Source organism: Daktulosphaira vitifoliae, unplaced genomic scaffold (genome assembly GCF_025091365.1).
Source record: "Daktulosphaira vitifoliae isolate Bord-2020 unplaced genomic scaffold, ASM2509136v1 Scaffold_5, whole genome shotgun sequence".
NCBI lineage: Eukaryota > Metazoa > Arthropoda > Insecta > Hemiptera > Phylloxeridae > Daktulosphaira > Daktulosphaira vitifoliae.
Window position 1 is genome coordinate 25887423 of NW_026099576.1, and position 14386 is coordinate 25901808.

The 14386-nt window shown below is 25.8% G+C and overlaps 1 protein-coding gene across 4 annotated transcripts in view; it reads right to left on the reverse strand.

Moving 5' to 3' along the window:
- LOC126908589 (repetitive organellar protein-like) overlaps positions 1–14042 on the reverse strand; it is a 47803-nt gene extending 33761 nt beyond the window's left edge. The window contains exons 1-13 of one of the 4 annotated variants that reach the window (XM_050690799.1): positions 13872–14042; positions 13089–13229; positions 12453–12579; positions 12036–12180; positions 11742–11883; positions 11570–11666; positions 11389–11455; positions 11015–11327; positions 10795–10952; positions 8381–8630; positions 8026–8096; positions 7854–7915; positions 5444–5529 (exon numbers count right to left, since the gene is read on the reverse strand). In XM_050690799.1, coding sequence (XP_050546756.1) covers positions 7904–7915; positions 8026–8096; positions 8381–8630; positions 10795–10952; positions 11015–11327; positions 11389–11455; positions 11570–11666; positions 11742–11883; positions 12036–12180; positions 12453–12579; positions 13089–13209 — 1503 coding nt within the window. In that variant the 5' untranslated portion in view covers positions 13210–13229; positions 13872–14042 and the 3' untranslated portion in view covers positions 5444–5529; positions 7854–7903. Of the gene's footprint in view, positions 1–5443; positions 5530–6683; positions 6821–7853; positions 7916–8025; positions 8097–8380; positions 8631–10794; positions 10953–11014; positions 11328–11388; positions 11456–11569; positions 11667–11741; positions 11884–12035; positions 12181–12452; positions 12580–13088; positions 13230–13871 lie in introns of those variants that run through there. The other 3 variants (XM_050690797.1, XM_050690795.1, XM_050690798.1) reach the window with 3 other exon arrangements.
- Positions 14043–14386: the final 344 nt, after the last annotated feature.

A 14386-nucleotide genomic window follows, 5' to 3' on the forward strand; every position in this document is an offset into this window, starting at 1 on the left:
GTCGTATAATGATTGTGGAGGTCGGAAATAATAATACAAACGATTTTATGGGACCCGGTTCTTAAATGTAACGATCGCTGTAGTATGATAACGCGTATGATCACCCTACCTGCCTAGCGGTTTTATCANTTTAAGAATTTTGGTATTACTTTGGTAACATCTAAGAGTAATAATTTAAGAGATTTATTAGGTAACCCTAAAGATAAGGTAGATGAAGGGGGGAAATCAGGCATTTATAAAATACAATGTGAAAGTTGTAATAAATGTTACGTAGGACAAACAAAAAGAAATATAGGGGTCAGGTTTAAAGAGCACTTAAGAAATATTAAAAATCAAGAAATTGAGAAATCTCCAGTGGCTGAACATTTATTGACACATAATCACTCTATTAAAACCATAAAACTAATTAAAAACGTAAATAATTACAAAGAACTTAATATCAGAGAAGCAATAGAAATGTTTAAAAATAAAAACAATTTAATTAATTGGGATCTTGGCCCACTGAAAAATTCATTATTAAACTTGTGTAAACTGGCAAAATGTGATAATATTACTTAGTGATAACGTCACTAGGTGATAAGGTCACTAGGGGTATATAAGGGAGTTTTTTCTAGTCGGGGTGTCAGTATGTGTTTAGCGTTGATAATGGTAACATTGTTTCCGAAATACGTATCCGCGACTTTTCATTAATTTTTTTGTGGCTTTTGAGTTTAATATTTTTAATATTTTTTAGTTTTTTTTTTAAATTAATAATATTTTTAATATAGTTTTAATTTTACTTAATAATAATATTATTGACAAAGTCGCACTGGATGGTTGCGGTTGAACTTTTTGACGGGCGGCGTAAGTACAGAGATAGATGTCACGAAGATGACTGACTGGACGTATTATTGCGGCGGGGTATACGACGCTAGGCATTTGTTGGACTTTACACCACGACGATAACGCGTGTGTGTGACGGTCCGGTTTACAGTTAAGCGGTGGCTGAGAAGGAGCTGACACGACCGCGGGGTGTCAACGTGTGACAACGCCGTGGCCGTGTCAATTTAACTACTGATGACATGACCTACTTCAAGTATGCACCCATAACGTCCATTGATGTCGAGAGAAGTTTTTCATCGTACAAATATTTATTAACTGATCGACGTCGTCGTCTTTTGTTTGATAACATCAGACACATATTAATTGTGTAAAATTAAAACTATATTAAAAATATTATTAATTTAAAAAAACTAAAAAATATTAAAAATATTAAACTCAAAAGCCACAAAAAAATTAATGAAAAGTCGCGGATACGTATTTCGGAAACAATGTTACCATTATCAACGCTAAACACATACTGACACCCCGACTAGAAAAAACTCCCTTATATACCCCTAGTGACCTTATCACCTAGTGACGTTATCACTAAGTAATATTATCACATTTTGCCAGTTTACACAAGTTTAATAATGAATTTTTCAGTGGGCCAAGATCCCAATTAATTAAATTGTTTTTATTTTTAAACATTTCTATTGCTTCTCTGATATTAAGTTCTTTGTAATTATTTACGTTTTTAATTAGTTTTATGGTTTTAATAGAGTGATTATGTGTCAATAAATGTTCGGCCACTGGAGATTTCTCAATTTCTTGATTTTTAATATTTCTTAAGTGCTCTTTAAACCTGACCCCTATATTTCTTTTTGTTTGTCCTACGTAACATTTATTACAACTTTCACATTGTATTTTATAAATGCCATGATATAAAATTAATGATTTACTTTAACTAAAAAAACATATATACAAGAGAAAATAATTTTTCTCTTCATATGCTTATTTTGAAAAAAAGGATATTTTTTTAAATTTAAAAACAAAATAATTTTTTGTTTTTTTAAATCTAATTTTTTTCTGTTTAATTTATTTCCGTTTTCAATGTATACGAAATCGCCTGTATGGAATTCATTTTTTTTTCTGTTTTTTATTATATTTGTGTGATTTTATAGTCTTATCTAGAGCTATTTTTCTATATTTTTCCAATCTTTAGCATTTTTATGTTCTTTTAATTCTTGGGATAGTATATTTGTATTAGTCCCATCTAGTAGATATTTTGGTGTAGAACCGGTTACTGAGTATTCTGTTATGTTATATTTATCAACACATTCTCTTGCTATTGTTGTCCAAGCTTTCTTTTCTGTAGATTCATAGATTCTGCATCTTATTTTATTGACTTTTGTTTGGTTTAATCTTTCATTTTGGCCATTTGAAAAAGGTGCATTTAAGGCTGTGTAAATAAGTCTGATATTTTGTCCTTCTAAAAAATTTTTGAATTCCTTAGAGTTGAGTCCTGGGTATTTGGTAATTGGTAATTTGGGTAATTGGTAGAACCAATTGGTCAGTTAATATTATATCTATCTTATTTATTCCTAGTGTGTTTTGAACCATCTTTAAAAAATCGTTTGCAGCTTAAGGTTTTGAAGTATGTATGAATGCGTATCTTGTATAGTGATCAACTAAAAGAAGAATGGCGTTGATACACTAAGTGAGCAACTAATAGTTTACCGACTGAAACTTTAATTAGAAAGCGTGGTATTACTAAATCAAAAAATGTTGCCGATTTATTAGTGAATAATTCAGAGGAACGAAGTTTGCTTATTAAGAAAATTATGAATCAAAATAAACAACTATTGGAAAAGAAAGAGGAAAGTTTCGATGAACTTGATTTATTTTTTAAAACTATGGCCGTAACAGCTAAAAAATTAACAACCAAAGGACAACTCGAATCTAAGAGAAGAATTTTTTCATTGATGACTGAATTTGAAGAAAAGTATTTGTTAGACGAACAACCTATGCACCCACATGCTGTTCAACAACATTTTCAAACATTGGATTCCTTTCAGCCTTCCCCATCAACAAGTATGTATGCAAGATCCTCAGACTCACAGTTTTCCATGTACAACTATGACGACCCCACTACTGCATAACATTTTACAATCAGTAATATGTTTTATTTTGATTTTCAATTTTTATATTCGCTTATTTACTTACTGAGTATTAAAATTTTTAATTTTTATTATTTTTTTGTAAAAATAAAATCTACGTTTATTTTACATGATGTACCTATATATTTTTTTCATTAACGTTTATTTGTTGAGTATTTTATAATTTTTATTAAAAGTTGGATTTATTATTATGTTTGGTAATTTAATAATAAACATTTATGTGATTTTTTATTTAATTGTTATTATTATTTTATAACTTTAATTATTGGTTATGATTTTGGTTGCCAAGAAAGAGCCCCTTCATTAAAAAATTCTTTGAACAAATTTCAAACTTCAAATCCTTCAATATTTGAAAACCCTCCTCGTCGGGAAAGTGGCATCATCATGTTAGTTGGTGATAATTGTTTAGTATANTCATGTTAGTTGGTGGTAATTGTTTAGTATCATATTCGAAAAATGGTCGTTTATTTTTCTCTAAATATCCATCACGTAACATATTGTGTAGACAGCAGGTGACCCATATTAAATCGTCGATTGTGGTTGTTTCCAAATTGATTGGTTGATAAAAAATCCTGAAAATTTGGCTTAATAGTCCAAAAGCATTTTCAGTTACTCTTCTAAGCACGACTTAATCTGTAATTGAACACAGAATCAGAAGGATTACCTCGTGTACGGTTTCATTGTGTTTATGTAAGCGAAAAGCTTCATCACCAACAATTACATGGGGCGTTACTTTATCTGATCCAGGAAGTTGACACTCTTCTGGAAATCCAAATGTTCCACTTAAAATTTCCTGTCCAGTATTTGACTTCAAAAAAATGCCACTATCGCCATCTTTACCAAAAGAACCAATGTCCACAGCAACAAATTTATAATTCACATCCACCATTTGTAAAGATATTGTCCGATGTTTTTCTTTTCTTTGACGTTAAATAAGATAATAATCTAGCCTCATCGTCATCCTCATCCATTAAGAGGAGACTTAAAATATTATTATTATTAAAAATAAATTTATCCATTGTATAAGAATTTATTTAGAGTACTCGCGTAATGCGTACTTGAAAATATATTAAACTGAAATGACAATATTACTGTTTGTGAAAACAGGCCGAAAATAATAATTTTATCATCACGACACGTCGCGGTCGTTACTTGTAGACTACAACAGTCGCGACGACAGTTCATGATCGCCGGTCGCGCCTGGCAAACCGTACCTTTACTTTTTAAACACACTTTATACTATAAACTATAGTTTTTAATAACATAATTTTTCAAAATATTTTCATTAAGTTTTTTTGGTAACTATGTTATTTATTGAAAAATTGTAAACTAAAACAATAAAATAAAATATGTAATAATACCTTACAATGTAGGGTGGTTCTTATTTTTCAAAGTTTTTTTTTTTGACCGGACGCCCCCTAGAATTGTTCTATACGTTAAAAAAATACATTTTGTGAAGTTTCGTGATTGTCCAATGATTTTTTCTCGTGCCGTAGAAGAGTTGAAATTTAATAAATAGGGGTAAAAATTAGTTTTTTACGTATAAATTGTTAAATTTTACTTGAATCAAAAAAATTTACTGAATAAAATTTGTTTAAAAATGTATTTCCTACAAAATATTGTTATATTATTTTTTACTTTATATTGCATATTTAAGGAAATATTGATAGGAGGCTACCACCTGTACTTATAAGTTTCAATGGTAATGAGCAACTTCTTGGCGTTCCTTTTATTAAATCAAGTACAGGAAGAGAACAAGCTTCAGCAATTCATAGTTTATTAGTAGAATGGGATATTGAAAATAAAGTTCAGACTATTAGTTGCGACGCAACAGCCTCTAATATGGGTAAATTACAAAGTGCTTGTATTATTTTAGAGCAATATTTCGAAAGGGACCGTTTATACTTACCATGTAGGTACCACATATTTGAAATAGTTTTAAGAAGTGTATTTGATCAAAATATTACTTTATATAGTGAACCAAATATATCATTGTTTAAAAAATTTCAAAAAAGTTAGCCACAGATTAAAGACTGTACAATAAATCCAGGTTTAGAAGATATTACGGTTAAAACACAATTAAACGGCTTAGAAAATGAATTAATTTCGTTTCTAATGGAAAAAATAAAAATTAATCAGCCAAGAGAAGACTATAGAGAACTTCTTAAGTTGGCAATTATTTTACTTGGCGCTGATCATTATACATATATTTCTATTAGATCTCCTGGAGCTTATCATCACGCCAGATGGATGGCAAAAGCCATTTATTGTTTGAAAATTTTTCTTTCTGAGTCTTTCGAGCTAACAAATGACGAAAGGGTTGGTGTTCGTAATGTTTGTATATTTTTAGTAAAAATTTATTTAAAATACTGGTTTTCTGCAAATAATGCTATTGAAACTCCTCGCATGGACTTAGAATGCATGAAAAATCTTTATGAATACATAAAAATTGACGATGCCATAGGTTTAATAGCACTTAAGATATTTAGTAACCACTTATAGTATCTCGCGCCTGAAAATGCCTCAATGGCATTTTTTGATGATCAAATACCTGTTGAAGTAAAAAGACTTATGGTAAAATCATTACAAACTATTGAATGTGAAGACTTAAAAAAAATTAATCCGGCAAGAAATACAAAACATTTTGTAAGTAAAACTATTGACAAGTTCATTAATGTAAACTCAAAACATTTTTTTAAACGTTTTGATATGAAAACTAGTTTTTTAAGCGAAGATCCCGAATGATAGAATTTAAATATAGATTATCTAGACTGTCAAGAAATAGTGCGAAGTTAAAAAGTTGTAAACGATACTACAGAAAGATCAGTGAAGTTAATTGAAGAGTACAACTCGATAATTACTAAAAAAGAAGACCAAAAGCAATACTTGCTACAAGTTGTCGCAGATCATAAAAAATATTTTCCTGATGCAAAAAAAACACATTAATGAAATATTGATGATTATTTAATAATAATTGATAATAATTTTCCATAATATTTTTTTAGTTGTGTTTTTTATAATTAAAGTTTATTTTTATTATTTATTTGTTTTATATGATATGTTTTAATCAGTTGCATGTTATAAGACTAAGATTTAAATTTAGAAAATATTTTACTAAACAATATTTGTACATAATTTTCAAATCTAAATTTTATAATTTATATAGATTTTGTAAAAATTTCTCGATTACGCGAATAAAGACTCAATTATGCAAAAAATTAGAATCCGTAAAAATAGGCATATTTATGTGTTTTTATATTGATTATTCAATTAAATATGTAATATAAAGTAAAAAATAATATAACAATATTTTGTAGGAAATACATTTTTAAACAAATTTTATTCAGTAAATTTTTTTGATTCAAGTAAAATTTAACAATTTATACGTAAAAAACTAATTTTTACCCGTATTTATTAAATTTCAACCCTTCTACGGCACGAGAAAAAATCATTGGACAATCACGAAACTTCACAAAATGTATTTTTTTAACCTATAGAACAATTCTAGGGGGTATCCTGATTGAATTTAATTTAAAAGAAATGATCTATGTAGATAAGGACCACCCTAACCCTACACGGACCATTTCGGAACGATTCTGGTATAAAAAATTATTTAATATCAATAAAAACATTTAAAAATTAAGAAATTTTAAAGTTTTAAATTTATTTAATTATAGAAAATAAAAAATACTTCAAATTATTTCCATTACTTAAAATACACAACTTATAAAACAAAATTTTGAATATTATCGATATTAAATGACATAAGATATATCATTTTAAATTTCATTAATAAAAATTAAGTTTTCAAGTGGATTGATTAATTTACATCATAAAATAACCTGAAAAATGTATAAATTAGTATAATCATGTGAAATATATAGTTTATTTAAATAATGAGAAAACTGTACTGCTTAAATCTTAAGAAAAAATATATACGTCCCAAAAAATGTATAGATATCTAGGACACAGCAAATTAAAAAAACAGTCATGTAAAGGGTGAAAAATTTTAAGAATAAAGACAATATGTGTAAGAAAACTATTTTGAATTTGTTCTATTTATTGTTGTTGATATTGTAATTGATTACATAGGGTAACAGTCATTTTCTTGTTTGGAATTTTATATGAATTGAGTAATTTTAGGAATTTTGACCCTAATTTTGAATTTGGCTTAAGATTTTTTTTAATACATTTAGTTTTTGAGACAATTACTAATTAATAACTAAGAAATTTACATAGCAAATCATTATAACAATAATACAATTTTATTTTTCATTTTTCTAAAGGATTTTATGATGATTAATAAGAGTTTTACTGAATTAATATAATGTGTTCCATCAACATTAACCAATTTTTTTGGATCTTTAAAATTGAGTTTTAATATCATTTTTCATAAATAATTAAAGCCTAACATTAGAGTATAACTTCTTTTTTTTTTTACAATTATGAAAAATTACCAAAGAAGTAAAGTTCAAGGATCAATTATTATTTCAAAATAATGTATATTATTTGACAAATAATTTAAGACATATTTAAAGATGTCAGATTTTCTGAAATATTTTCAAATGTTAAGTTTAATAGTTAACTTATTATGCAAAGTTTCTGTTTTAAAATCCCTTTTGTTATAGGTACAATTTTGAAAAAAATATGTCTTATGATAGAAACACATCTAAAGTTATCAAAAAAAAAAATTTGTTTTGATTTATTGAATTTTTAAAAAAAGATAGCAATTATAAATAAAAAAAAGTTTTAAAAATGTCATAATTTACTGTTTTTTCAAATTTTTAAATTTTGCGTTTCATCATTTATAGGAAATTATGACATTTTTTTCAATTTTTAAGGGTAATGTTTTTAAGTAAAATTTATCTTATTTACCATTGTGTTTATATCTTGAATCAAACATATTAAATTAATGAATTACGTGATTACTCTGAACTCTGTAAGTAAAAATATTACTTGTTAATACGACAATATACTTTAAATTATTTTAGTTTATTAATTATAAGAAATCTGGTTAAAATAAAGAGGAATTACAATCTTTACTCACACAAAAACTACTAATTTCACTATAATTGTATGGTTCAGCATCGCCGTCTTCTAAATCTTTCCAAAATTCATCTAAAACATTTGTTAATATTGATAACATTAGTATCTGATAGGAACCCAATTCGCTTTTCTTAAAATTATATTAAGATAACTTAGACTTAAAAATTATTTATTTAAGTCCAGGGGACATCTATCTAATTTTACATTTTCATTACATTCATATTTCAATAATATTCTAACAGGTCTATTTTTATTAACCTGATAATATAATTTTAAGTCGTATTTATTACAAAATTTTATCTTAAAATATAAAAGAGTCAATAGGTTTTTTAATACTTAAGCAAATATTATTTAACCTGTGATTTTTTTAACTTGATTTTGAGAAAATTGGCAATTGAATTGAAAAGCATCATTCAAGTTATCAACTTGATAAGAATTATTGAAACAAATTTCAAATTGAGGTTCTGGTGTTTTTTCAAAGCGTTCGGGGGATTTCAATAACGAAAAATTGCTTTCAGGTTTACTACAATCTTGCAAACAAGATTTTTTAGGATTGTCAAGAGCATCCCGATTTATTTCAAAATTATCTTTTTCGGCGCAAGTTTCCTAGGAAATTAAAATAGATTAATAATACATTGTCTCGAATAAATATTATGTTTAAAATTAAAAATAATTTATAATATAAAAGTATATTATACTTTTTTTTAAATAATTGTATCAAAAGTTATATAATATCAAAATATTCAACCCTTCTTGAAAATTTTTCAAATATAATATAGAATAGAACAATCTATTATAATAATCAAAATTTCTCTTTAAAAATATTAGATAATTTAAGCATTCTTTTTGTAAGTGATCTCTAAGTATATTATTAAATTTGTATTGTTATTATGTTACCTTCTAAGTTGTCACTATATTTTGTGGAAAAAGACTATGAGTTTTACATATTTAACGCATGATATTGAATCTATATATCTGGGATTACTACATTGAAATTTTTCTTAAAACTGTTGAACAAACCCACAACCGTCTTTGATTAAACCAAAACACCCAGGGTGACTTATAATTTCAGGATTATTAATTAAACTGACATACTGTCCACACTTATAATAAACTATAATTGCACTCGGTTCAACCCGTGTTAACTTATGTATTCAAAGATGCTAAATTTCGGTACCCAGAACCAATTNTAATTTATAAATAATTTAATGATGCTGATGAACTCGGTCAAAAACACAACCACAAAAAAAAACAATTTTCGAGTTCGAGAATCTGACCATATTTACTATATGTTTTTGAGGTCGCTGAATTCGAATCTGAGGTCGAAATCGCCCTATCGGTCAGAGTTTTTTATAACCTCAAAAAACCCCTTCATCGAGTTATATAACGATAAACCCTTCACATTAAACCCCTTAACCTTTTGAAATCATAACACAATCACCCCATAATACCTTGTTACCATAATCATATAACCCCATAACACCATAATTCCATTGCCCCCAAGTCAAACAAAACAGTTCATCTAAGGCAATTTGTATCAATGCAAATTTTTAGGGACATTCATAATACGTTCGATTTGTGAAATGAAACTTAATAATCCCTTAATCCAAAAATCCTATAACCACATTATACCATAACCTCATTATCTTAAAACCCCATATCTAACGAAACCTATTGAGCAAGTTTGAATCACCCACGCACAAGTTAACTGTGGAATCCTGTATAAATACATCTCGTCACAAATATTCAGAATAGTTTTGAACAGCAAAATCGAATGTTATAAACTTATAAAACCATTAAACAATGGTAGAACTGTCGACATTAGCGTTATTCGATGTAAACCACGGAAAGGTTGCGCGATCGGATTTTGTACATCATTTAGCCCTATCTCTTAAGACCTTTTATGAAATTACTACAATACAAAAATGTAAATGTTATGGGATTATTACGTTTCATTTCACTGATCGAACATCCGTAAACATTTGCATTGATACAAATTGATGAACAGATGAACTGTTTTGTTTGACTTGGGGGCAATGGAATTATGGTGTTATGGGGTTATATGATTATGGTAACAAGGTATTATGGGGTGATTGTGTTATGATTTCAAAAGGTTAAGGGGTTTAATGTGAAGGGTTTATCGTTATATAACTCGATGAAGGGGTTTTTTGAGGTTATAAAAAACTCTGACCGATAGGGCGATTTCGACCTCAGATTCGAATTCAGCGACCTCAAAAACATATAGTAAATATGGTCAGATTCTCGAACTCGAAAATTGTTTTTTTTTGTGGTTGTGTTTTTGACCGAGTTCATCAGCATCATTAAATTATTTATAAATTAACGCATGTGAAACCACAAATGCTACTCGGGTTATCTAGAGCTATTAATAAAATCTATGAATTCACAGAAAATTAACTTTTATACAGAACTTTCAATAACAGAAACTTTTGAATTTATATATACAAAAACAAAAAATAAAATAATAACAAAAAAAAAGCTCAATTTTTTTATTGTTTATATATAATAAAATTTGTTTTATAATTCTCTTATGAAGTTTTTAAAAATGGGCGTTTTAATGAAAATATTTTTTAAGGTGGTTATATCACATTGATTATAGAGAAAAAATAACCAAATGACTTATAATCTTTATATTTGAAGTGATATAATATGTTATTAATGATCAACATCTTCACAACATTTAAATATCACACCTCTTATTCAAGTTATGTAATTATTAAATATAATAACCCTATTTATTCAAAATACTTACCTTGTTATCAATAATTGTATTATGTGATGTTTTTCTAATGCTAACATTAATTGAGTTCTCACTGTTAATTATTTTTTTAGATATATCATAATTTGCAATTAATTCAAAATTTGAATTGTTAACTATCTCATGATTCTTTTCTTGTGTTTTGATACTTTCTACATTAAAAGTAGCTTTGTTTAGATCCAAAATAATTATTTATCTTTAGAATTTTCATTACTTTTATCTATGTTTTTATGACTATTGGGCAGCAACACATTTTCTAAAGATAATGTGTGATTATCCTCAATAGGTATTTTAACATCACTGATCGAGTTGGTTTTAAAATGCGTAAGACTGTCCTCTTTAAATAATTTATGAATATTTTGATTTGAATCACATTTTTTAATTGTTTTGTATACATCAACATTCACATTTTCTTCATTTGATTTATATTCATTTAGCAGTATTTCTAAAAAATTTACTTTCTCATTGAATAATTTTAAATCAGATTTATTTATTTGGAAAGTCCACATTGGTAATTTACATAATTTCTAAAAAATACAAAATAAAATATTAATTAATTATTTAAAAAATTTACTTTTTCTCACTAACATCCTTTTGATCTTCAAACAGTATTCTTTTTTTTATTAATAAGTCTTCGTGCTCTTCACGCAGATTCCTGAAATATTTCATTTAAATAAAACAAAATTTAACTTTAAGACAAATATGACCCTATTGATAACTCATTTGTATCATAACATTATATCTTCTAGGTGAATACATTTAAACAAACCTTAATAAATTAGTAAGTGTTTTTTCTTTTATATTATAAGTTTTCATTTCATTAAATTCAGTAGCAAAATTTAAAATAATAACATTTTGTTTTTTATCTAAAATTTAATTTTAATTCAATTAAAATTTATTATTATAAAATAATATATATTTTAGTCTTTATTATAACATACAATTCATTTTTTTCTTTAATGATATTTCTTCAGTCAACTCTTTATTTTCTTTTAGAAGATGTTCATAACAAATTTTCAAACAGTCAAACTCTTTTTCATTATTATATAATGTTTTTATGGCTGGTAGAAAATTTAATCTCTCCTAAAAAGTTAAGAGTAACGACTTATAAAAATTTCATTTAAAGAGGTTTGGTTGCAAATTTAAATGTTAATGATTGCAAAGGAAATTATCATCTCACATTCATAGCTAAAGTTTAGGTGAAAATTATACTTAATATTATTTAGTAGTATCACCTGTAATTTTTCCCAGTGTTTAATTTTCTGAAATAATTTTACATCATATTTGTCTCTTTTGTTGTTTAAAACAATTTTTTTATGTGAAAAATCTAATTGTAGATCAGCCAAGGTTTTATATAGACTCATTGTAATATTATCCAGACTAAATCAAATATTATTTATTTTTACTATTTATAATTCCATTTTAAAACAAAATAAATTTAACAAAAATTCATACTGTTTTAATTATTAATTGACAAAAACAGATAAAGGAAAAGAAAATTGGAGAACATGCTCTAACTTTACTATATGATAAATTCAAAAAAAGAATATCTTTTTTGAAAACTCAAATTTTTTATGTTAAAAAAATTCAATATTTATCAAATAAGCTATTAAATATATTTAAATTCTTCAAAATAGAATCATAATACTTACTTTAAAATATTATTCCTTAATACAATTATTTCAGATTTAACATTTTTTATCTGTCTTTCAAGTTCAACATTTTTCAAGTTTGCTTTTATAATAGACCTTTCTATTATTTCAATACTAGCTTTTTTAACTAAACAATACAAATAATTGTTATTAATCAATATCTTTACCTTTTGGTTTTTTAATTGCTAGTAATTATGTTCAATTGAAAAACTACACATTATTTTTCTATTCTAGACTAATCAAAATTGTAAAAGGTTAAAAAAAACTATAACTTGTGTTGAACTAACAAAATAAGGTTAACTATGATTAGTTTAAATGTTTAATATTTTTAAATTTACACAGTATAAATTTAACAAAATGTTAAGGGAATATAGATAAATTTCTCCTCTTTTATGTAAAAATATTTTCTACATAAATTTAAATTTCATTATCGTAATTTTTAAGGCAAGACAAAACGTTAAAACAATTGATAATTTTGTTGCACTAGGATAAAAACTTTTTTTACTATTCTTTGTTTTTCATACATCCATTATTCTTTTTACTCCATTATTCCATTATACTATAGTCCTTATGATTTTCACACATTTCTTATGTATACTAATACGATTGATATGTACTCAAAATTTCAAGACTTACTATGGATTTTTTTAACGGTTCGCCAATTTTCCAGATTTATTCTGTTCATGTTCATGTTTAACATTAACATTTGGGTATTAATATTATCATTATCATTTCTATTGTTCATATTATCAGCCATATTTTTCGTTTCTAAAAATACTAAGTCTTTTTTAGTCATTTCTAGTTAAAAACTAAATAAAGTATTAAAATAAAACAATAGTTTATATATATATTAAATTCAATAGTACCAATTATGATCATTTTTTTTATTAGATAATTATATAGAATATAATAAAAATTATAATTTTTTAAATACATACATAAAGGTTATTAATTAATAATTTTTTTGTAGAATACATATATTTTATCCAGGTTATTAATTAAAATAAAAAATAATTATCGCGTCAAAAATAGTAATAAGTTTAATGCGTTATAATTTTTAACTTCAAATATTTTCCAGTTAAAATATGGTTTTGTTTTAATGTTTATTAAATTTTTATAGCAATTTAAAGAAAAAATAATTGTAATTCTGTTAGACTTAAGAAAATACAAGCAACATATATAACACATTTGGAAAATCATTATGCCTTAGAGTAAAATTAGGGTTCGATTCTGTTGCGCTACACTATGAGATTTTTCTTAAATCGACCACAGCAAAGAAAAGTTTACTAAAGAGAACCTTAGATATAAATTATATACGCATATATATATATACCTAGTAAGAAGTACAAAAATAGTAACGGTTTAGAAACATTTATTATAAAAATAATATAATTTATTAAATTATACTACTTTTATTACCTTTAAGAATATAGTATACTGAATAAAAAACAATATGGAAGTAGATATAACAAGGTCCTTTTGCAAATATATTTTATTCCTTAACCATTTTAATAAAAAAGAACTATATTATAAGATGCCACAATAAATCTGAACACTGGTTAAGTTTGAACATGGTAGTGCTATTTTACAGGGGGAAAGCACTTTTGTCACGAACTGATAATGCTCCGACTTTTACATACTTCGACATTTGACAAAGTCNTGAGACAAGGTCTGCCGACAAATGTTATTTTTACGGCAAAGCGTATGATTTGAATCAAGAATTATCTGATGCCGATTCAATAACAATTCCATGTTATGCTGCTTGTAAATGTAGATCTACTTCTTTTAAAGGGTAATTATATAATAACTTAGATGAATATATAATAAAAAATATAGTTTAAAAAAACTAAAAGACACGCTTTTAAGCACTAAAAAGCTAAAAATAATTGTTAAAATAAGCTTAAAACAATAATGAACAAACAGTACTAGTATAA